At 46.1% G+C, this 25,214-nt stretch overlaps 1 protein-coding gene across 1 annotated transcript in view; it reads right to left on the bottom strand.

The window, feature by feature from the left end:
* The window catches only part of TBKBP1 (TBK1 binding protein 1), a 58,500-nt gene that overhangs the window by 18,737 nt on the left and 14,549 nt on the right, over nt 1-25,214 (bottom strand). Inside the window, exons 2-7 of the mRNA XM_035136308.3 lie at nt 23,313-23,593; nt 21,635-21,757; nt 18,781-18,885; nt 17,181-17,322; nt 11,922-12,118; nt 8,788-8,849 (exon numbers count right to left, since the gene is read on the bottom strand). Of these exons, the coding sequence (XP_034992199.1) occupies nt 8,788-8,849; nt 11,922-12,118; nt 17,181-17,322; nt 18,781-18,885; nt 21,635-21,757; nt 23,313-23,534 (851 nt within the window). The 5' untranslated portion in view covers nt 23,535-23,593. The remainder of the gene's footprint in view (nt 1-8,787; nt 8,850-11,921; nt 12,119-17,180; nt 17,323-18,780; nt 18,886-21,634; nt 21,758-23,312; nt 23,594-25,214) is intronic.

Below are 25,214 nucleotides of genomic sequence, written 5' to 3' on the forward strand. Positions count from 1 at the left end.
AGGGGGGGGAGATCATGAATGAATGAGAACGTGATTAAAAACCAACAGTTCCCTCCGCCTTTCTGTGGCTAAGGTTTAGGGGAGAAGTGACTAGTTCAGGAAGTTTAAAAGACCAAAGGGGGAAAAAACCTTTTTAGAATTAAATTGTGTGCTCCGTATTGCCAAGCAATGGAAAAGCAGAGTTTACAAAAAAACGGAACTGCATTTACAAGAAAGGCAATTACAAGAATGCTGCAAGTGCTGGTGCCTCCTTCCTCTCAAGGACTGGCACTGCTGCCAATCTTACGATGCCTACATGGACTAAATAACGTGGCACTTTGGGGACATGCCATGTGCATTTGTCCACGTCAAATTAGGGGCAAATATCAGCTCATCTATGTGACCAAGACTCCGGCGCTCCAGCCTCACATACCCCTTCCTTCCTTCCTTTTTTCGTTACTTGTGTTGTTGTGGTTAATGCCAGGTTGGGGGGGGACACACCCCTGAAATAATGATTCAATTGTCATAAATTGGATGGAGGCATGGTTATATGGCTGGATGGAGATGAAATACAAGTTTTGGAAGGAACGCAACTAAGTACTAAGCAGCTGCCCCGACTTGCACATTTGGAAATGAAAGGAAAAACCACAACTGCGCCCCGGAGGCAATTTGTAATAGGATGAACCGAAGAAAAGTTAACCACAGCAGCTGCCTGCTTGAGGAGCTGCAGCGCCTGAACCAGAGGCAGGCAGGTGGAGGAGACAGCAAAGTTAGCATGAAAATGGGCATTTGGAACACACGAGTTATAAATAGGAAGCCAGAATAAAGCACACAGAGGTCAAAAGAGCATGTTCAGCTTGTTGATATTGGGACCTCCCTGGCGGCCTCTCTCCAGTACTGAAGGCGTCACCAACTCCAGGGAGATTGATAGCAGACGTTGCCCAGGCCTGGCCCTACCATTTGGTAAAGTGGGTCGACCTCCTCAGGCGGCAGGTGCTCAGGGGCAGCACTGGAATTCCCTGGCTGTTCCCCGTGGCATGGAAAACAGATTCTGGGGCCATGTTCTGTTGATCCACTGTCTCAAAAGCAACCCTCTTCCAAGTGGACCTGCTAGTGTTGGATGATCAAACGCAGCTCTAGATAGACCACGGGGTTCCCATTTTTTTTATACGTATAATACAACGGATGGATCTAGTTCTTACAGGAATACAGAATTCAGCAAGTGACCTCATTTCCCCTAAGTTGTGCGCATGCATATATATATTTATATGCATATATATGTGTGTGTGTGTATGACCCCGCAGCTGTCTTCTTTGTGCAAATCTCCATTAAGCCAATGGATCTCCAAACAGATTGCTCTTTCCTTTATTGTGAAAACAGAAACAAAGGGGAACAGAACCCTCTAGCTCCTCTCTGCCATCTGCACTCCAACACTTCCACATTAGCCCCTCCACACGGTGTCATTCTCTATCTGTCCACAGCTCAGCTTTGCCTATTTGACTTCCGCCCTGCCCCCTGCCCCCCCACCCCCCGCTACACACAATGTGGCACATTTGATCTGGTTTTATGAAAAGCCATTGTCTCCTCTCCGTTTGCACGGCACACACAGTTGTCAAGGATCCTCTCGCACCTTGCGAGCGATCTGGACAAGGCCGAACCTGATGTGCCCGGCAATCAATAAAAGCAAAGAAATAAAATGAAAACCCAGACACAAAACATGAAATGCAACTTGGCTCAAGCCAAGGCTGACAGGAGGATCCTTTGGGGTTTGTTTTTTTTCAGGTTCAAAGGAGGGGGGGAAAGGAGGAAGAGACAATACCTATGACAATGTCAAAGTCTCCCAGTCTAAGTTAGGGAATCGGTTGCTGAGCTGAACTTAAAACTGGGCAAACTGAAAGCTGTCTTAAGACTGCTAAAAGTGACCCTGTGGTTCTCTCAATGACCCATGGGATCAGAAGCTCTGAATTCTCCTGTCATGTGCCATGTGGCAGTTCCCAGCGAAAGGCCAGTGTGGTGTAGTGGTTAAGAGCGGTAGACTCGTAATCTGGGGAACCGGGTTCGTGTCTCCGCTCCTCCACATGCAGCTGCTGGGTGACCTTGGGCTAGTCACACTTCTCTGAAGTCTCTCAGCCCCACACACCTCACACAGAGTGTTTGTTGTGGGGGAGGAAGGGAAAGGAGAATGTTAGCTGCTTTGAGACTCCTTAGGGTAGTGATAAAGCGGGATATCACATCCAAACTCTTCTTCTTCTACTTATGATGCTCCCAATGTAGAAAGCCTTCCCCTGGGAGGCTCATCCGCCACTGATGTCATTTCAGCACCAAGGAAAGACCTGTTATTTTATCAGGCCTTTCCATCTAAACTGCTTTTATCTTTATGGGGTTTTTTTGGGGGGGGGTTGTATTTATGTCTTGGAAGACAACACTTTATGTTTGGTCAATGTTTACATTTTTCAATAAAGCTTGCCCCCCAAAAGTTTTCAGATCCATGTTCTTACACTGCTCTTTTAAGATCCTGCTGCTTTGATTCTGTAGCGTGTGCAGTTTTTTATGCTTTTTATTGAAATTTTAATTTAATTTTGTAAACTGCCCTGGGGATTTCTCCACCAGTCAGTGAAGGAGCAGCTGCTCATTCAAGCGCTTACTTCCCTCTTCCCTCCTCATTCTTTTTCCTTTTGTATCTTGCACAGGAGGCAACTCCTAGGGGCCGAGGGGTCTTTGGGGCCCCCAATAAAATATTTGAGGGGGCATGACCCCACCAAAGTTGATGAGCATTGCCATTCGAATAGTGTGTGTGCAGCACATCATGCGATCGATTATGTGGGGTGGGACATACCTAGCCCCCCCCCAATATTTTATTCAAGTTGGCACCTCTGGTATCTTGTATCCAGATTGTGAACTTGCAGGAAAGGGACCAGCTCATCTTTTGCGTTCATGTATGATGCATGGAAATTTTGAGGTGCTTTGTAAGTGTTAAGCGACAACTAAAATAAATTCCTATGACAAAAATTAATTGCAACTGATCTGCTGTGCGGTTTCAGGTGCTTGCCAGGGGCACAAATAAAGGAACAGGGGGGAAATACTGAAGACCTCGAACAAATGTTCTGTTCAGCTTCTTCTATATTTGGATGCAACTATAGTAAACGCACAGGGGAAAGGGGAAGTGGGCAGGCATTGTTTGGTCTGTGCACTTGCCATGTCTCTGAGATATTTGTCAGTCAAAGCACCTCTTCCCTGAAAAGTAGCATCTTTCACAATTCACGGTGAAATGGGGCATATACAAATTTATCAGTTTGCACTTGCTGCCTGCTGAGCTCTCCCAGTTTTCCTTCACAAGCTAAACCAAGAGTTTGGAAAGAACTGAGATTTCATTCAGGTGCCTTACAAAAAACAGCATCTGTAATGGAAGAAACGACATCCTGCAAAACCAGAACAGCAGTTTGCAGTGAGGCAAAGTTGAAGACTTCTTCAGCTGTTTTAGACTGCCTCAGTTTTAATTAGAAGGCCCCATCAGTTTTGAAGAAGGTTGTGGTAGTTGCCTCAAAATTATTCTAGCAAAGCACCAAAACGTCTGAGAATTTGCTGCCTATTCTGGAGCGGTTAAAACGAATTAAGAGATACTGCAGAGTGGAGAGAAACTGAAGAATGAAGCTTGTAAAAAGAAGCTACTGGAACGAAGCTTGTAAAAAGAGGCTGCTGAATGACCCAAACTTTTTTCATCTTGTAAATACTGTAAAGATTTCCCATCAGTTATATTAATGCTTTAGTCACTGGTGAAGTTCAACAAATAATTGGGGGTGGGGAGGGAGAAAAGAGATCAATGCAAAGTGGATGAGGTTATACCAGACACCAATGGTCTTATATACCATCAAGGCTGTTAAACATGCATGCCATGTGCTGGAAGTCCCCCGTTCAAATATTTTTTCAGCAGCGCACACTGGCTGACAAATTGTTCTCTTGGCTTCGTTTTGCTCCTTTTCCCTGGCACCCTCCCCCACAAACAGAATAATACTAATTAAGAACATAAGAATAGCTGCTGCAGGATCAGGCCAAAAGCCCATCTAGTCCAGCATCCTATTCCTACAGTGGCCAACCAGGTGCCTATGGGAAGCCTGCAAGCCAGGACCTCAGCACAACGGCACTCTCCTCACTTGCAATCCCCGGCGACTGTGACCACGCCTCTGAATGTGGAGGCAGAGCATGGCCATTGTGACGGAGTAGCCATTGACACAGCCTTATTCCCCAGGAATTTGCCCAATCCTCTTTTAAAGTTGATGGGCATCACTACCTCTTGTGGGAGTGGATTCCATAGATACAAAGGCAGCTGTGCAAATTCTGCCTCACCTCAGACGACTGTACCGAGCTCAGAGCGCAAGTGAAGCACTTTCAGCATTTACCCCAAACTACTAGCTAATTATATGCACTCTTCTTACATTTATTAGATGTGGAATTTGACGCAGGCAAGGTAGGAGGGCCAGTATGAACAGAGGGCACCAGTATCTCTCCAACACCATCCCTTTCCCTTGCCCTCTCTTCTTCCTCCTTGCCCCTTGGGTCCTTTTTCACAATGTTCCTATGGCCTCCCCAGTGCCGGATTTACATATAAGCTAAACAAGCTATAGCTTTGGGCAGGCATCCCCAAACTGCGGCCCTCCAGATGTTTTGGCCTACAACTCCCATGGTCCCTAGCTAACAGGACCAGTGGTCAGGGATGATGGGAATTGTAGTCCAAAACATCTGGAGGGCTGAAGTTTGGGGGTGCCTGGCTTAGGGCCACACTCTCTTGGGGGCCCCCCAAAAAAATTAAAGGTAAAAAGAAACTGGAAGTACATTTCCAAAATCTATATATATAAAAAAATGTAGAGGGTGCATGTTTGTTCCAACGAACCTTTCTCCACAACCGCTTACCCAATCGTCCTCAAATTTGCCCACAACACCGGGAGCGCATGTGAGAGTGTCTCTATCCACTTACATTGTCCATACACAAACCTAGGACAGGTAGAAACCTGGATTTGCATACCAAAAAAAGTGCCCCCTCCAGTGGACATCCAACAAACAACATCCAACATACTGCCAAAATCCTTAGGGCCTACAGGGGAGTCAGAAGGGAGACTCTGAGGGCCCATTTAGGGCCTACAGGGGAGTCAGAAGGGAGACTCTGAGGACCCATTTAGGGCCTACAGGGGAGTCAGAAGGGAGACTCTGAGGGCCCATTTCACAGACTAAGCCACGGCAACGCATGGCAGGGCCAGCTAGTATAAGATAAAAAACATACAGCAACAGTGGCAAATGGCTTTAGATACCTGTTAGGTCCATAAATTACCATATAGCATATATTCAACAAAAAACAGCCACAATGTTGACAAAGGACAGCTGGACATATAAAAGGTCCCATTACCTTCAGTAGGTTAGGGCCTCATCAAACCTAAATCTGGCCCTGGGCCTTCCTATCATCTCTCTCTCTCTCTCTCTCTCTCTCTCTCTCTCTCTCTCTCTCTCTCTCACACACACACACACACACACACACACGGGCCCCCTGAGTCCTTGCCCTCTCACATTGGTATAATAATGCCGCCCTCATTACTACTCTGCAGCAAACAAAGCTGCCACTTTCTTTCTTGCCACATCTATTTACACTCTCTTCTTTTTCTGGGGAGAGGGAGAGAGCAGTGCACTGACAAACTGGACCCCCAACCTCCTCTCTCAAGGCACATCTTGTTAGCGATTTGCGGGGGTAGGGGGTGGGCAGGCGGCGAGGTAACAGCGACCGGGATATGCTCTTGAGCTGCTATGTTGAGGGGGGACAGAGTCACAAATTTGAAACAGCAAGCTCAAAAACAACATTACCAGCCCATGCACCAAGGGAACCTTAGGAGGGAGATGAACCGCAACCTGCTGCTGCTAGACCCAGTAAAGGGAAATGACCGGAAGAGGGGAGAATTTATTTTTTAAAAAATGATTCTTAGCTACCAGACAATAGTCTTGGCTGGATTTCAGCTGAGTCAGGATGATGACTAAGCAGTTCTTGTTTTACAGAGGAGGTGATCAGTGGAAGCAATACACTTACTGTTCATTCAGAACCATCCATCCCCTTTCTTCTTCTGCGCCTCCTTGCAGAGTTCAAACAGATCTATGGCTCGGAGGCCTCTTTTCTCACTCAGCACAAATAAAGAGCGGAGGTATGTGTCACATCGGCTCCCTTTGACACATTTTTAATTCACACTTCACACCCCCTTTCTGCAACCCCTCTCCCCCCCCTCCTTCCTCAAACCTCAATTAATTAAAAAGAACATGCAAATCGAAATGCCAGGTTTTTTTTCTTTCAAGAAAGCAAAAGCCAAAACCCTCACATCTTCCCAAACCTCTTCTACCACCAAACGTTTGCCATGGGAGCTGCTAAAATGCATACTTAATTTTAGAAACACAGGCTCTTCTGCCCTCTATATGGGTTTCCATTTTGCTTGGTTCTCTGGCCACACAAAAGGGAGCATCTAATGCCAGGGTGTGCGTGGGGCATTATTTCCAACAATATTGCAACTTGTCCAGATTTGCAGAGGGGTTGCCCTGTGTTAGTCCGTGCACACATTACCGCGTGTTCTGTCTCCAGCACACTCTCACCATTGATGCCCAGTGCCCTATTCAACCCAGAGAGAGGGATAATAATAATAGTAGTAGTAGTAATAACAGTAATAATTTATTTATACCCCGCCCATCTGGCTGGGTTTCCCCTGCCACTCTAGGCGGCTCCCAACAGAATATTAAAAACACGATAAAACATCAAACATTGAAAACTTCCATAAACAGGGCTGCCTTCAGATGTTGTTTATTCCTTTGACATCTGATGGGAGGCCAATCCACAGGGCGGGTGCCACTGCCAAGAAGGCCCTCTGCCTGGTTCCCTGTAACCTCACAAGGCCCTCGGAGCTGGACCCTCAGAGGGAAGGCCCTCAATACAGCAGGAATGGTTTCCCATCTTTTGCATCAAGCATAGTAAGGCACATCACCATATAAAGAGCGCCTCCCCCCGTCAGACCATTAAATCCAGAGACTATGGCCTGGGGTGCGGTCATTTTACACCCTCATTTTCTCCCTGCCCACAATAACCAACCTTCATCTGTGCCATACACAAAAATCTTATTATGTATGAATTTATTCTCAGCCACCTTGGAGGCCTACTGTCAGGGCAGAAAGTTAGGGGGTGGGGATTCTAAATATATACATACATTAGGGGTTGCGCCACTGCTTGCCAACACCCTCCTTCTCCCTTTATACATTGCCAAAACAACAACAACCCTCAGACCTTGCTAGACCTCCCATGGCCCACCTGGGCCACTCACCTGCCCACACCTCCATCCTTTGGATCTCTCCCCCTCCCCTGGATGGGCCCAGCAGCTTGTCAAACTATAGTTCACAGTGCCGCCTGCCTGTAGCCAAGTGCACTGCAGCATGATGACATCCTTATGATTTTATATACCGTCTTGTCGTTGGCATCCATCTGGCTTGAGAGACAATGGAGGGCACCCCTGGGGCTGAAGTCACAGCACTGTGTTAGCAGCACCAAAGCGACTGTCCCTGGGCACAAGTGTGTATAGAAATCCTGGGCTGTCCAGACAATAAGACTCCCCTCTCGGCCTCACTGCTCCGAAGGAAAGCAGAGCAATACATTTGGCACCTGCTTGGCTGCAGGAGTTGCTGGAAGGAGGCGTACAAGGCGCCATCCAGCCGTCTTAGGGACTCCACTCTGGATTTCTGTAGGCTTTACTTAGCCTTTTTTTTTGCTCCCAAAGATATCCCACAAGGCAGTGGGAGGTTTAGGATCAGAGTTTTCCTTCTCCTAGATGGGCTACCTTCCCAGTTTGATGAGCCCCATCTGCCCCTCACTTCCTTCTACAGCAGGCAGCCCCAAACCTCGGCCCTCCAGATGTTTTGGACTACAATTCCCATCATCCCTGACCACTGGTCCTGTTAGCTAGGGATCATGCAAGTTGTAGGCCAAAACATCTGGAGGGCCGCAGTTTGGGGATGCCTGCTCTACAGCAAGTGCAGAAACCACCTTCCAGACCATTCCAGACCACTATTGATCTCATCCGCTCAATATGCCGGAGCCTGTCGTCGCATGCAAGGGAAGCCCCACCTCACCAAGAGCTTGAGACCCATTGGCTACCCTCACCTGGTCTAGCCAGTCAGCCAAAGCCGTTTCCTGGGCTGACAGCTTCTAGGAGCCACAAGGGAGAGCTGAGTGCAGGGTGAGGACCAATATACAATATTTCTAATATACAGTATTAGAAACACATATATTTAAGCACGCAGCTGGCTCCTTATTGAAAAGCTCTTGTGGCGAGGTGCAAGTAGGGCGGTCACTCATCCCTACTATCCCTGAAACAAAATATACCACCAAAAAGGCGAGACAGTTTCGTGTAAAAATTGCAGGTGCTAATTTATACGCATAGAAGTGCATTTGGCAATCATTACTGCCATTTCCATTGAAATTCAATACATCTCTCCATGGTGGGAAGGACTATGACCAGCTTTATGGCTGCTCAGTTTGCTAACTGTTGATGAGCAAGTTCAAGGCAGCTTAGCCGGGTCAGGTATTGGCTCCCAAAGTCTCGGTGACCTGACTTTCCATTGGGAAAGCGTCACAGAACAACTCACACAGCAAAACAAGTTCACCGAGAATGCACTATTATTGTGACCAGAGTGCGTTGCTGCAGCGTACAGCTGCAACAGAATAGCCGTCTGGACGGGGGCCCAAGGAATTCAACCCCACCAAACTTAAAACACCCGTTGATATGAATTGACACTTACTGGTCATCTCCAACTTTCTTCACCCATGCCATGTCCCTCTCCGACTGACTCGTTGCAAGGTCCTAGGAAACATTAAGACAAGCCCAGTTATAAACAGGGTGGGAAAGTAGAAAGAAGCAAGCATAACCTCACACTTCCATAATAATACAGTGGTGCCTCGCTAGACGAAATTAATTCGTTCCACGGGTCAATTCGTGTAACGAATTTTTCGTCTAGCGAGTCCCAGTGTCCCATAGGAATGCATTGAAACTTAATCAATGCGTTCCTATAGGCTCTGGGGGACGGGCGGCGGCATGCAACGGGGCTTCGGAGAAGGCGAAGAGCTTCTCCCCCCGCCGCCTCCCACCTGTCTTCCCCGGTAGTGTGGGGCGAGAGGCGGTGGCGGGGGACGGAGCCGAATCGCAGCGGGCGCTGCTTGCCCCCGCCTGTCTTCCCCGAGCCAAGGGGAAGACAGACAGGGGCAGCAGCCGCACCGCTGTGTTTCGGCTCCGTCCCCCCTGGCAAAGGAAGATAAGCTGTCAGCTTCCCGCGCTGACAGCTGATCTTCCTTTGCCGCTTTCTATGGCCGCGCTTCGTAAGACGAAGCGGCAGTCATAGAAAATTTTGTCGTCTTACGAATGCCTCGCGCAACGCAAAACTCTTTCGTCTAGCGAGTTTTTCGTTGTGCGAGGCATTCGTAAAGCGAGGCACCACTGTAATCCAAACAGAGGAGCCCCTAGAATGGTAGACGCCTTCCGCAACTGGAATATATTAGGCAAAGTGTATTTATTTGTTAAAAGTCATCTTAATCTTGCCTGTTCATCATAAGGCCACAAAAAGCGTCTCACAATAATAATAATGCAAAGACCAAACTGGCTTAGATGGCGATAAAAAAAATTGCAATATATGAAGTGTATAAAAGCAAGCCGAGCCAGACTGTGGGTTTTCAGCCTACATGAGCCAGGATGCACTGAAAAGGTTTACTGACAGTTAAATCATGCAGTAGCCCAGCGTTTCACAAACTTGGGTCTCCAGCTGTTTTGGGACTACAACTCCCATCATCCTTAGCTTGGTGGCCAGGGCTGATGGGAATTGCAGTCCGAAAATGGCTGGAGACCCCAGTTTGGGAAACCATAGGTTACTGCATAATTCAACTGTCAGTAATCTTCTTCAGATTTTTTTAAATCTAAATTTGTCCTTGGCCAGGGTGAAGTTATGGGCTTTCTGAATCCATACTTATTCTGACTCCCCTCATATTACATACAGTGTTGGTTTCATCTCCCTTTCTCAACAATCTGCCTTGTTCTTGTCACAGAACACCAGAGAAAGCTGGCTTGTGGCTCTCCAGATGTACCGGTAGTGGAACTCCAACTCCCATCAGCCCCAACCAGCACAGTTAAGGGTCAGGGATGCTGGGAGTTGTAGTCCAGCAACACCTCCAATATATCATCTCCCACCATACATCCACTTGCAGGTATCTCAGAATAGACATACTATGCATCAGAAAATAGCAACGCCTACCAAACGGAAGCAGCTGTACTTTTACCAGTCCACTTGTCTCGATTGAGCACTGTGCAGTCAATCCAGAAACCATATATTATTTTAGCAACAGCAATAAGTTTTATTAAATTTAACGACATCCTGCTTTCATGTTGGCACACGTATCTGTGTGAGTAGCAATATAAAACTGTCACTGATCTGTATTTCTGGACTCTGTAAAATGAAAGTCTATCTCTATTCCTATATAGCTCACTGTTGTTTTGTAGTCAGGGCAACTGTTTTCATTCTTGAAACCCAAACCCTGCATTCTCAGCAATATATACAAAACATACACCATATACTATGTTGCTGTGAACTGATCTTTATCACAAGCTAGCTGCATATTAACTGAAAGGTGTAAAGGTAAGCTTCCGATGTCACAGGTCTCGGAGCCCGTGACAAAACCACACCTGTGCTATGGACCTACACCGATTCATCTGGTCTCGACGTTCCCACAGTACGCTGGATTCTGTGGTCCTATGAGGGCTTGAAAATGCCCCACAGAGATTTCACCCCTCACAAAGCCACCATCTCCCGAGATTTTCCAGGAGCCCCAAACATCCAAGCTCAATCCAAAAGATGTTTGGAAGCTGTGTACACATCACACATTTAAAGCACATTTCTCCCTAAAGAACCACAGGAACTGTAGTTGATCCCTCAGGGAGACCATTGCCAACATCCTTAACACACTTCAGTTCCCATGAGTCATTGAGGGGAGGGAAACGGGCTTTAAACATATCGTCTGTACACAAGCCTAGGCCTGTAGTATACATGCTCCTGAAGACTGTCCGTTTCTTAAAAGCTAGGTGTGCTATCAACCTCACCCTCAGGAATTGCAAGGTATGATTGGAAAGTTCGGTGAATGGTCACAAAAATCGGACAGCGAGAAATATTTGAACATACATGCCTTACAGGCCTTCAAAATAGGCCACCTCTGATACAATGACAATGTTTGCAGAACCGTTGGAAACTTCTGGAGAAGTCCTCTTTTCATACTGCTTTCAGTTCCCTCATCACTGCAGCTTGGACGTGTGAAATGTTGGGAAATCTGTGCATTTTTGGTGCAGATTTCAGTTTTGGTGCAGATTTCAGTTTTGGAAAAAGAACGAAATCCGATGGAGCCAGATCGGGAGAATATGGAGGGCGGGACAACTCAGTAATCTCAGTAACGATTTCACGCGGAATATGCAATTCTTCCACCATCATTCGGACAAATGTGATCCCGCATCAATAACTCACGAACTCTGTTGAAATTTGCTGCCGTTCTGCTTGTTGGTGGTCTGCCAGACCGAGGGTCACCTTCAATGGTTGCCGCCCTTCACAGAAACGCTTAAACCACTCACACACTGCCTTTCGAGTTACAGCTTCATCTCTGTACACAACTGTGAGCATTTCATGGGTTTCCGATGCCGATTGCATGTTTGAATATTTCTCGCTGTCCGATTTCCGGGACTATTTGCCGAACTTTACGGTCACACCTTGTATATTTCAAAATATGTTTTCGTTCCACAGCCTCCCATGTCAGTAAACAGCTCCGGAGTTACGGAGGCCATTCTAGAATTTGCACCCTTTATGTCCCCACCGCGTCGCGTTCTCCCAACCGGCTTTAAATTTACCTGAGCCCGCGTCTCTTGCAGCTGCTTCACCTCCGCCTGCAGCCTCTCGCACTCGGCCTTCAGCTGCTCTTCCCGGTGCTGCGAATTCTGGACTTCCTGCCTCGTCTCCTCCAGCTCCACTTCCAGCCTCTGCACCTCCAGCCCCTCCACCTGTTCGAGGCCCCTGGGGCTCTGCCAGTTCATCGAGCAATCCAGCACTAGGACACGCGAGAGGCAGGCAAGGGTTGGGTGGGTGACACAGGAGGAAGTAAGTTAACGGGGACAGTGCAGCAGAGGGGTGGTCAGACTTTTGGGGTGAAGCTACTGGCATTTGGAAAGCTCTTAACGTAAGTAAATAGTTGCAACCCTGTTATAGTGTGTGTACCCTTGCTGCTCTCTCATACCTGCCTCTTCAGGAGCCCTGCCCTGTGGAACGCCCTTCCATCAGATGTCAAGGAAATAAACAACTATTTGACTTTTAGAAGACATCTGAAGGCAGCCCTGTTTAGGAAAGCTTTTAATGTTTGATTTTTGTCGCTTTTTTATTCTTATTATTAATATTCTGTTGGGAGCCGCCCAGAGTGGCTGGGGAAACCCAGCCAGATGGGCAGGGTATAAATAAAAAAATACTAGTATTACAATTATTAAATCTGCGTTTTAACTTTAGGGGGTGCAGTGAGGTTTGTCTTTGTTATATTTATGTAGCTTTTGGCTGGTTCATGTTTTATTTTGTATTTTGTATTTAATTTGGTCGTCCCCCCCACCCCCCCGTTTTTGACTGTGTTTTAGGATGCTCAGAGACATTATGGGGCAGCATACAAATGGTGCAAAGGAATAAACAAACCTTAATTAAAGCTGCAGCATCTCTAATTAATCTTAGTAACAAGAAATACAGGTAAAATCATCGTGTTATCCTTGCCCAATATTGTTACGATGAGGAAAAATGAGCTCGTTTCCAGTTATGGATGCCTGGCCTGTTCATTCTTTTAAAGACATTGCTCTAAATGTGTATTCTGGGATTGGGGTGGTCTTGCACAGACTTTTTAAATAAATAAATAAATAAATAAATAAATAAATAAATAAATAAATAAATAAAGCTGTGCCATGCTGAGAAAAATGAGTCAGGCTTTGACCATCCCTTGGAAAAAATGAATTTTGTGTTTAAACTGTTCTGCAATGGCTATAAATCTCTTTTTCCCCTTAATGCCAAGAAGTCTAAGCTTAGGTGAGTGATATTTCCACATGGCTGTGAAGTGGTCAAACGTAGCTGCCACAAGCAGCCATTTTGTTGACAATTCCTCACAGCTGGAGTTGCAAGAAGACTTGAGCAACTTTTTTTTTTAATCTGACACGTGTTAAAATGTTCTGTGGCATCATATTCTTGGAAAACATCTCTCATAAAAAAACAGGCACTTGGCCATGAAGCTCACTAAGTGATGCTGGTAGCTAGTCCCTGCTTCTCAGCCTAACCTACCTCACAGGGATTAACTGAGGAGGCAAAGAACCATGTATGTGACCTTGAACTCCTTGGAGAAAAAGGTGGAATATAAATGCAATAAATAATACATAATAATAATAGATACATAATAATATTCAGGGAATTGGGATGGGTTATATCAACTTAAATGTTGATGTGCTGATGGTTGTTGTATGGTATGTTGTATGTTGTATGTTGATGGTAGGTGTTTCTTCCTCCTACATTTCCTCCTCCTCCCTCCATTTTTCTTTTCTTTTGCTAAATTTGTTATTAATTTTTCACACACACCCAAAAAATAACTACATTGCAACCTTGGCCCACCATTGGGAAATTCATTTTAAAGCTCTGCTTAAGAAAAAAAGAATAAAGTTTATCTTGAGAATACTTGGGGTCTAAAGTTTACTCTGCAACCTTTTGAAAATGGACCCTACTGCATGTAGGGGAAAAGGGAAAAACAAGAATCACAGTGCCATCTACTGGGTGGAAACAAAGCCTGTGCCTCAAAACAAATAAACCCCTCATTTACACACACAAACACGCACAGAGAGAGAGAGAGAGAATCAACAAACTAGATTATGCCGGACTGATTAATTAAGTTCTTGCCTCTGGGCGTAAATGCATTGACTGTTTTTCCAGGCCCCTGGAAATGTACCGCAGGAGACTCTGGGACTAGCTAGTGCAGTCTGCAATTCATCCAGCCACTTATCCCTGATTAGAAATAGTTAATCAGTGGGAATCTAGTTTTATTGCGTGTGTTTACGCCAGGGGTAGGCAACCCAAGGCCCGTGGGCCGGATGCGGCCCAATCGCCTTCTCAATCTGGCCCGCAGACGGTCCGGGAATCAGCGTGTTTTTACTTGAGTAGAATGTGTCCTTTTATTTAAAATGCATCTCTGGGTTATTTGTGGGGCCTGCCTGGTGTTTTTACATGAGTAGAATGTGTGCTTTTATTTAAAATGCATCTCTGGGTTATTTGTGGGGCCTGCCTGGTGTTTTTACATGAGTAGAATGTGTGCTTTTACTGTATTTAAAATGTATCCCTGGGTTATTTGTGGGGCATAGGAATTCATTCATTCCTGCCCCCCCCCCAAAAAAATAGTCCGGCCCACCACATGGTCTGTGGGATGGTGGACCGGCCCACGGCTGGAAAAGGTTGCTGACCCCTGGTTTACGCCTACAAACAGACAATCCTAGCTCTTTGATCCAGGAAGGGAACTGTGTGCAAAACAGATTCCCCATCCACGTTCATGGTAATCTACCTTTCTTGAATATTGATTAATACTGACACTTAGCATTGTTATAAGAATTTTAAGGTATTAGATATATAATAAATGTTCATAAATGTACAAGGCAAACACGTACATAAATATATAAACCAGGCACCCCCAAACTTCGGCCCTCCAGATGTTTTGGACTACAATTCCCATCTTCCCCGACCACAGGTCCTGTTAGCTAGGGATCATGGGAGTTGTAGGCCAAAACATCTGGAGGGCCGCAGTTTGGGGATGCCTGATATAAACCAATGACTGAAAACAGTACAGGAAGACAGTCCTGAAACCATTTTGACTCCCAAACTAACCAAATGTTTCTCTGCAAGGAGTGAGGAGGTGAGGGAACCTTCCTATTGTCTCAGGAATTAAGTAATTACCATCTCAAAGAAATGGCCAGACTACCAGGAAAGGCAATTAGATAAGGCATTATCAGATAACCTGGCAGACAGGAAAAACAAATTTCTGTTGTAGACCGCCTTTTCTGTGACATAGGCCTTCTGTGATGTAGGTATGATGTATGGAGGGGTGGTCTTGAGCTCCAGGGCAGGGAATTTCAAAATGTCTATATAAGGGCAGGCACACCTTTGTTCTGGGTCCTCCTCCTTTCTCCTGCCTGTAAGGGGGCACCCTGTTGCAACAGTTCAATAAAGATCAGGCTTACTAGCTGCTTTGTTTCTCAATATTCTCTGGTTGGCCTCTGTTATTTTCTCCTACCGATGGAGAACCTACAAAGGACTCTATAAGGGCAGATTTTGTTTACAACAGCATTTATAAAGCACATTTTAAGTGTTCAAAACACTTGACATATCTTGTTTTGAAAGCAAAATCCTGTGTATGACTACTCAAAAGCAAATTCAATGGGATTTACTTCCAGGGAGGCATGTACATGACTATGCTTTACAGTATGAATCCTTGTATTCTTATTAAGACTCTTAGCTAAGCCAAGGAATATAATCAATTAAACCTGCGTCAATTTGCATAGGAGTGAAAACAGTCACCATGAGACAAAAAAGGGCACTTATGCCATTTTTAGATGATGCGATGTGTAAGGAGCCAACGTACCGATCATTTATTGGGACAATTTTATATCCTGCCCTACTTACAAAAGGAACCCAAGGCCATAGCTGCCAAGTATCCCGTTTTCCCCGGGAAACCCCCATATTTTCTTACCGTTTCCTGCAGGTGTCCCGAATGGCAAAATACCCCGTATTCCCCCAGATTACGGAGCTCCTGCCGGCGGCCATGTTCTTCTGGTTCCGCGCCGGCACCGGAAGTCGCTTCTACGCACTTCCGGACATGCGTAGAAGCGACTTCCAATGCCACTGTGCCTATTTCAAAAATGTCCACAGTGCCAGAAGTCGCTTCTACACACTTCCGGGCATGCGTAGAAGCGACTTCCGATGCCACTGTGCCCATTTCCCAAATGTCCGCAGTGCCAGAAGTCACTTCTACGCATGCCCGGAATTGCGTAGAAGCGACTTCCAGTGCCACGGCGCTGCTGATCCCGGATTTTTCAATCCAGAACTTGGCACCTATGCCCAAGGCAGCTAACAAACCAAAAAATAAAAAGGTCACCACACTGACATAATAATAATTCACAATACCTGGGGGCAGCAGTCAAAAAACTAAAATACTTTAAAAATAAATTCAGCCAAAGGCCTTTTTAAACAACCAGGATTTTACTAGCCTCCTAAAAACATCAAAGCAACAGGGCCTAGCAAACCTCAATTAGCAAGAGCATTTTGGAGGTAGATTTGGGCCTCTGTAGTTAAGGGCACCCTGTGATCAGCTGACTTCAGACCCCCCAACTGCTGCCGGCCTCCTTTTGTATAAGGCCTGATAGTCATAGATGAGCAAAATCATAGCAAGAACATTTCCATCCACACCAAGGGGAGAAAAGGAACCCCTATTTTAAGATTATGCTTCCTATCTGAATGTTTGACAAATTGTTCACTGGCTGCCTGATTACTTGGGGGCACCTGTTTATTCAATTTAAGCAATGCTGAACTGATGAATCAAATTGACTGGTCAATTAAACCAGGGGTAGCCCAACACCACAATGTCCCTGGGACTACAACTCCCATCATCCTTGACCACTGATTATGGTGGCTGACGCCAATAGGAGTTGTACTTCTGGAGGACACTCAGGCCTTAGCAACTCTGAGACAAGCTGCAGTTGAGTGGTTCAGTTCTGACAAACGAAATTTAAAAGCCTACCCTGGAAATAAAACACTGTGACCTTAACTATGGCTGTTTATTACCCATTTTGTATATGAGCAGCTAAAAAAAAAAGCAAGCTGGTTAATTCAGGGCTGAGGTGAAATCTGAGTCCGAGACATCCCGTCCAGGATCTTAGTAAGTATACACACCATATCATCAGCCTTCCTTCAGAGTTGAAGTTGCAACCCTCCCTCCCAATTCGGGCAATATAGGACACAAATGTCCTGTCAAATTTCAGAACTGGGAAGAGTACAGAGGTGACTACAAGGGATGGGGAATTGCCAGACTAGAGTTATAATTTTAAAAAAATCACCATGGCTGCCATGAAGCGACAGATACTGGACTTCTTGATTTTGCAGCTGAGAGTTGAGATTCTGGAACGAGCTGCCATCTCTCTGCCTCAACTGCTGCTCTAAGCTTCGGATACGATTCAGATGTGTCTCAACCAGAGCTCTCTGTAGAGGAACAAGGCCGGAACGGAGAAAGAGAAAAAGAAGAAGACAAAGACGACAAAGAAGAAGGCGGCGTCTTTAACTTTGGTGCGCAGAAGTCTTGACAATGAGCTGCCACTAAGCAAACTGATGAAAACGATTAGACAGCTCCCAATTTCAAGGCCAATTTCCCATCCTCCTGGCTCTGAAATCTTCACACCCAATATTGCTTTGATCGCCATCAGCTTCTCCTTCCTTTTGGCACCCTGAACCAACTAACTGGCTCTCCCACAGCTTAGCTGATCAGATCAAAGGGGGGGGAGGAAACCTAATTCTTTTATCTTGCTATTCTACCTGCTTGCCTCCTCTCTCTCTTTCTTCTCCATTTATGCTGTTAAACAAGATTCACTTTTTGTTTTACCCTGACTCTAGTTCTCAAATCTCATTTTCCTATTCTTATTGCTCACTTTTTAAAAGCAAGCTTCCATTTTCCCTCCCTATTCTGCCCTTTTTGTCTTCAATCCCCAGCTTCTCCAAGTAGAGCTGAAAGAGACTCCTGATCTGGTACCCTACAGCACCACTGCCAGTGTATGTAAAAGGTAAAGGACCCCTGGACGGTTAAGTCCAGTCAAAGGAGACTATGGGGTTGCAGCGCTCATCTCGCTTTATGGTTGAAGTAGCTGGCATTTGTCTACAGGCAGCTTTCCGGGTCATGTGGCCAACATGACTAAACCACTTCTGTTGCAATGGGACACCGTGACGGAAACCAGAGTACACGAAAATGCCGTTTACCTTCCTGCCGGAGCGGTACCTATTTATCTACTTGCACTGGTGTGCTTTCGAACTGCTAGGTTGGCAGGAGTTCACTCTGTCGCGGGGATTTGAACCACCAACCTTCCAATCAACATGCCCAAGAGGCTCAGTGGTTTAGTGGTAGGCAACTTATCTTCCTAAATTCCCTAATCATTCCTGTCAAAAGACCATGCCTCTCCTAGAACTTCCCAGCAACCTCTGGCAGACTACAAGTGGAGCATAAGAGGTGAGTCCAAATGAGTGATTAATGTGTCCCAAAGTCAACATTTTTATTTTTTCAGTCTTCTACCACTCCACTCCTAAGAATCATGGCAGATTGTTTTATGGGGGGGGGGGAACACAAATAAAAAACTTATCATAAAATCAGACAAAGCAAAAGCCTTTCTTACTGCCCAAGAAACCTGCCACCTGATTCCAGAACAGCTGAAATTAGAAAAAGTTCCTTCTGATCAGAAACTGAACTCCCCGGGGTTGGACATTTTGCAGATTCTCCAAATCGTCGTTTCCAAACAGAAGTGTGCAGCAGCAGCAGCAAAGCTGTGCTGCAAGCCAGGACAGCTACAAAACATGAGCCCCATCTCATTTTACAGACACGTCATGCAAACAGGTACATGCAAAGGAGGCTTACAGTATGCCTCGCATCCGGCCAGAAGGCTAAATGAAACCCACCATCTGCCCCAGCTCCGACTCAAGGTCAGTCTTCTCCACACACAGCTTCTCATAGGCTTGGATCATCTCACCCAGCTGTTCTTCCCTCTCCTTGCTTTTCTGCAGCTGGTGGGCGGGGGGTGGAGGGGAAGAAAAAAGGCAGAAATCATGGCGCAGCAGCAGCAGCAAGGAACATCTGAAACTGCCTGATCACTAAGGCTGGAGACAAGCCGACAGCACGCTCGTTGCCTTTTTAGATATTCATTACCATCTTCTGCCCCAGATTAAGCTCACGGGCAACCTGGCTCGGATCAGATCTGCACATACCTGGCCTGCCAGCCCTGGGAATCAATCGTGAAACGAACTTTCTGAGAGCAAGGCTACAATGCACAGAGCTGATAGGCTGGCCCTTGTGTCAATCATAAAGCCACATGCTCACACAGCCTTTCTCAGAGTAGATTTAAGGTGTTTTTTTAATGGCTATGGATGGGAGGGGGTGGGTGCCAAACTAACAGCTGAGCTGATAACTTTGTAGGTAGTTGAAAACAAAACGAAGCAGGCAGCCCACCTGAAGCACGAGTGGGAAGGGCAATAAGCCTCACTGAATTTAGAGCCAGGTACATGTGTCATTTGAGGAGCGTCCATCAAATATGAATGAGTGGTGTGCAGCTGCAAGCAATCCCTTTTCATCCGCTTTGCTCCGCCCTTTGTGTGAGTGACTGAACAAGCCAGGATCCAAAAAGTAACCCATTCTGTGCGCCTGCAAAACGGCGGGTAGTTTGTAGTTTGCAAGCCATTAACCATAGTTTCTGAGTTTGCACATAATGGGAAACTATGGCTAACAGCTGGGTCCTGGCTTGCTCGGTCTCTCATGCAAGGGGGGAGGGGAGGAAAGCTGCTGCAGACAATCTCCATGCACGCAGCTCATGCATATCATGGCTTATTAAGCAGGGACCTGATCGTGCAAACCAGGTCAGCCTCACCTAGTTTGAAGGTGTGCTTTGAGACATGTGAAACCCTATCTTCCTGCCTGTCCTTTGCTGCTAGGACCTGTTCTGTGCTATGGAATTTCTGGGAGTTGAAACATTAAAGTGTGTTCTCCCCCCCCCTTTTGCCACAAAACTGCAGTGGAATTAAAGAGGTGCATTGGGCAAAGTCTGTCCACTCCCCCCCTAAATAGGGAAATACACACACACTCCAGCAAACTCCTTCTCTGTGAAGCTGCAGGAATAGCAGCATGTTTAGGAGCTGTGTGCCCAAGCTACCTGGGACCTGAAGGTTGCTGAGCATTGCCAATTTCAGTCCCCCATTTTCCCCAGTCTTAAGTTCAGTTCTCCACACCGAAAGCAAAGATAAGCCCAATAAAACCGAGTCATGTGTTAGAACAGGCTTGCTGAAAAAGAAGTGGTTTTTAGCAAGCATGCAAAACAGTACAGTGAAGGTAGGGACATCATCAGGCAGGAAGTTCCACATGACAGGTGTTGCTATACTAAAATAATGATTCCTTTGAGGTTGGAAGACTTCCTGGGCTGCTGATGTGGGGAGGCAGCGAGCCCCTCCGCACACCAGTGCCAATAGCTGGAGTCAAGCATAGCTCAGCAAGCAAAGGAAATTCTGGTGTCAGTGGAAACTCTTTATTCCAGAAACCAAAACAGCGCAGGCCTAGTGATCCCAACAGCTCTTCCCAGTAGGTCTTGCTCCAAGAAGGCAGTTGTGAGGACTGAAAGGTCGCTGCCTTCCCACCACACTCTAAGGCTCGTCCTCTCTGGGGTCTTTCCCAAGTAGCACAACCGCCCTCTGCTCTGCTCTTTTCACTTCTCTGCATGTTGTGGGAGAGGGGAGCTGGTCACAGCAGGAGGGGGAAACTCCCTCAATTCTTCAGCAGCCTGCTTCATTTCTGTCTCCTGGCTCCCCTCCTCTCCTGCCTCTGAGCCTGGTCTGCTCTCTGCCCCAGCTTCTTCCTGCTCACTAAACCCTGTTGCCCCTTCAGCTCCTCCCAATATGCTTCCTCTTCTCCCTCTGACCAAGCATTGTCATCCCACCACCAACCCCCTGGCTCTGAGCCTTCTTCCCCTGGGGGTTTCCCCAGCTGGTGCCTCCCACCACTCCTCTGCAGTAGCGGAGGAAGGAAAGGGCAAGGGGGGCAGAGTGCCACGGGCTGCAGTGCGCCCTCCAGCGGGCCCAGTGCTGTCCAAAAAAACCCCCACAGCACTGGCTGCACAGCCTTGCCTTGGTATTATCCTCTTGGAATAGAGTAACTTCTTTGGAGGGACAGCCATTCCTGAAGTCCTCCCATTTGTGAGAACTTTAGGTGCTGTCATCTGGAGAAGATTTTCTCAAACAGGATGCTATCCAGAAGCCTGTCACCAGCTGCTTAGAGCAATTATTATTATTATTATTATTATTATTATTATTATTATTATTATTATTATATTTTGGTTTTTTGTAAGTTTTGCTGAGATGTACGCTTTCCAAGTGTAATATTTGCCAGCTGCTTAGAGCATTCTTTAATATGATTCTTGTGCTGTTATGGATCTTTGTAAACCCTGTTGAAATGTACACTTGAAATAAAACGTTGCCTCTTCTTATAAATACATCGTTGTCACTGCTGTATGCCTTTCAGTATTTTCTGCGGCTCTTACTATAGTACTGTGCCCTTGCCTGTGATTTCGTTGGGGTACCAAGCTGGCAAAAGCAATTTAATAACAAAATTTGCAGGCGCATGTTCTTGAGCAATGTGCCGCAATCCACGAGGCAATCTTACGCCTTACCAATTACAGACAATGACACAAAAAGCCACGAGCCAAGGTGGCCAGGTCGAGTACTTTCGCTCTTTAAAAGCTCCTTTCCAAGCATGTCAGGAAGCTCTGCTCACCTCGCGCTGGAATTGATTCAGCTGCTGCTGGAGGTTGGCTTTCTCGCTTTTCAGAAGAGAGGCCTCCTTGGAGTCGTAGGCTGGGAAGATGCGCTCCTCTCCAAACTCGCTAATCAGTGGGAACTGCGGGCCAGGAGCACAAGGGGGGAAACACCAAGCATTTACTGTCTTAGAAAAAGAAAATGCACATTGCAGAAATATTGGGGAAAGCAGGCAAAGTAGGGAACAATAATAAAGCAGTATGAAGCATTTAAAGTACAGTCATAACCTTGGAAGTCGAACAGAATCCGTTCCGGAAGTCTGTTCAACTTCCAAAACATTGGAAAACCAAAGCGCAGCTTCTGATTGGCTGCAGGAAGCTCCTGCAGCCAATCAGAAGCCACAGAAGCCCTGTCAGATGTTCGGCTTCCAAAAGAACGTTCGAAAACTTCCGAATTTCAATCGTTCAGGAGCAAAAACGTTTGAGAACTAGGCTGTTTGAAAACCAAGGTACAGGTTACAGTATATATAACACAAGTTAGTGTTAAAGACAAAGTGATGTGTAGTGGCACAACATTTCATGGGCCACAGCCCAAACCTCAGGCGCAATAGCAAATTTTAAAATATAAAACCAGCAATTAATTCAATATATATCTATATATAAATACACACAGCATTATCTCATTCTCTCACACAGCTTCATGGCTGAGTGGGGATTTGAACCCTGGTCTCCCAAGCTCAAGCCTGACATACTAACCCCTACACCACACTGGTTCTCATAACAGGAGCTGTTAATTTTATTTATTTATTCTATTCCTATCCCACCTTTCCTCCAGTGAACTCGAAGCAGCATGCATGGACCTTCACCCCCTCCAATGTTAAATTTGTTTTAATATTTTCATGCTGCCTTTCTGCAATTACCTCCCCCCCCAGCAATGTACAACAGACCTAAACAATAAAAACAGCAACAGCATTAAAATCAACAGTAAAAACATAAGGAACAACAGCACTACTAAAATAAATGAATAAAGATATCAAATGAAAAATGACACCACCTTTTAAAAAAGCATCTTCACAACTACCCTGTGAGATAAGATTTGGCTGAGGGTATGACTGGTGCAAGGTCAAGTCAGGAAGTTTCATGATCAGGGAGGGATTTGAATCCAGATCTCTCTGGCTGTAATCCAACACTCTAACCACTGTGCCACACTGGCGCCTTGAACAGAAGACTGATAAAAACAAGTAGCTGATGTACAGTAACTATCAAAACCAGCCATAAAGGTGTTGCACATTTTTTTTAGCAGTGGGAAACCTTTACATGCCTACTCAGAAGTAAGACTTCAGTGGGACTTGCTTGTTTACTGGATTGCAGTCTCAAACTCCTTGATCATCAGTTTCAAAGAAAATGCCCATCAAACATGAAGTTGAGCAAAGACCAGACTTTCTTTGGCAGGGTATTCTGGAGTTTGGGGGCTGCTACGCAAAAGGCCCTGCTCCCCCTTAGTTCTCCCATTTTGAGCATCAAGAGCAGCACTTCTCTGGAAAATTATACCCGGTAAAGGACTGGGAACAGAGAAGGCTAATGTAATCTAATTTATTTATTTAAAATATCAGCCACTTGTGCTGATTAACAGATTAACCATTAACAGATCACCAGGAAACCAAACAGGAGCCAAGGCACCTACAAACCGCCACTCACCTTAATCTCATACATCTTCAGCTTCCGCTTGAGGCTAGCATTCTCCCGCTCCAGCCCTGTCAGGCGGTTCTTGATGTCATCGTAGGCGGTGATGAGAGCAAAGTGAGAGGCAGAACACATCTCGCTGGAGAGGTCGGTATTGGGGCTGTCCAGCCAGTCGTCGTCCTGGACCAAAGCATCTTGGGTAAGGATGCTGATGTCATCTTCAAACATGGAGTCCATGGCACAATCTGGGACAGACGGGCGTTTAGCAGGAAACGGCAGTGCCTGGCAAACTCCAGCTATGGGAGACGGCAAGAAACAGGAGTGAGACACAGCACAGCATGGCTCCTTCTTCTAAGCTTTTTCCTCCCCTTTGTCTGGGATTTTTTATTTTTTTAAAATAGTTTGTAAGCCTGTGTCTTATTTTAATTCATGCACATTACACAGCACCTGCCAGTGGCATTAAGAGCTGGCTTTAATTGTTGTGAAGTGCTCTGGGGGGACAGTTTTCACCTCGAATACAGGAGGATAAAGACAAATATAATGTAATGTAATGTAATATATAATATAATATAATACAATACACAGTCATACCTCGGTTTAAGTATGCCTCAGTTTGAGTACTTTCAGTTTAAGTACTCCGCGGACCTGTCTGGAACGGATTAATCCACTTTCCATTACTTTCAATGGGAAAGTTCGCTTCAGGTTAAGTACGCTTCAGGTTAAGTACAGACTTCCGGAACCAATTGTGTACTTAAACTGAGGTACCACTGTAATAATAATAATAATAATAATAATAATAATAATAATAATTTATTTATACCCCGCCCATCTGGCCAGGTTTCCCCAGCCACTCTGGGCGGCTTCCAACAGAAACATTAAAATACACTAATTTGTTAAACATTAAAAGCCTCCCTAAACAGGGCTGCCTTCAGATGTCTTCTAAAAATCTGGTAGCTGTTTTCCTTTTTGACATCTGATGGGAGGGTGTTCCACAGGGCAGGCGCCACCACCGAGAAGGCCCTCTGCCTGGTTCCCTGCAACTTGGCTTCTCGCAATGAGGGAAGTGCCAGAAGGCCCTCGGAGCTTGACCTCAGTGTACGGGCAGAACGATGGGGGTGGAGACGCTCCTTCAGGTATACGGGACCAAGGCCGTTTAGGGCTTTAAAGATCAGCACCAACACTTTGAACTGTGCTCGGAAACGTACTGGAAGCCAATATAGATCTTTCAAGACCGGTGTTATGTGGTCTCGGCGGCTGCTCCCAGTCACCAGTCTAGCTGCCGCCATTCTGGATTAGTTGTAGTTTCCAGATCACCTTCAAAGGTAGCCCCACGTAGAGCGCATTGTAGTAGTCCAAGCGAGAGATAACTAGAGCATGTACCACTCTGGAGAGACAGTCAGCGGGCAGGTAGGGGCTCAGCCTGCGTACCAGATGGAGCTGATAGACAGCTGCCCTGGACACAGCCTGCGTACCAGATGGAGGGGCTCAGCCTGCATACCAGATGGAGCTGATAGACAGCTGCCCTGGACACAGAATTAACCTGCGCCTCCATGGACAGCTGTGAGTCCAGAATGACTCCCAGGCTGCGCACCTGGTCCTTCAAGGGCAGTTATCCCATTCAGGACCAGGGAGTCCCCCACACCCGCCCGCCCCCTGTCCCCCACAAACAGTACTTCTGTCTTGTCAGGATTCCATCTCAATCTGTTAGCCGCCATCCATCCTCCAACCGCCTCCAATATAATATAATATAATATAATATAATATAATAATATAGATTTGATCAGTTGTCTGCTATGTATTTGTACATCCCTCAAGATATCGCAACCAAATTTAACATGTTGGTTCTTCAGAACAAGGAGCAGGCTTTTGGATACAATTGGGAGCCATTTTGAATGAAGATGGCAGTTTGAACCTTTC

Source organism: Zootoca vivipara, chromosome 12 (genome assembly GCF_965207765.1).
Source record: "Zootoca vivipara chromosome 12, rZooViv2.hap1.1, whole genome shotgun sequence".
Taxonomy (NCBI): Eukaryota; Metazoa; Chordata; class Lepidosauria; order Squamata; family Lacertidae; genus Zootoca; species Zootoca vivipara.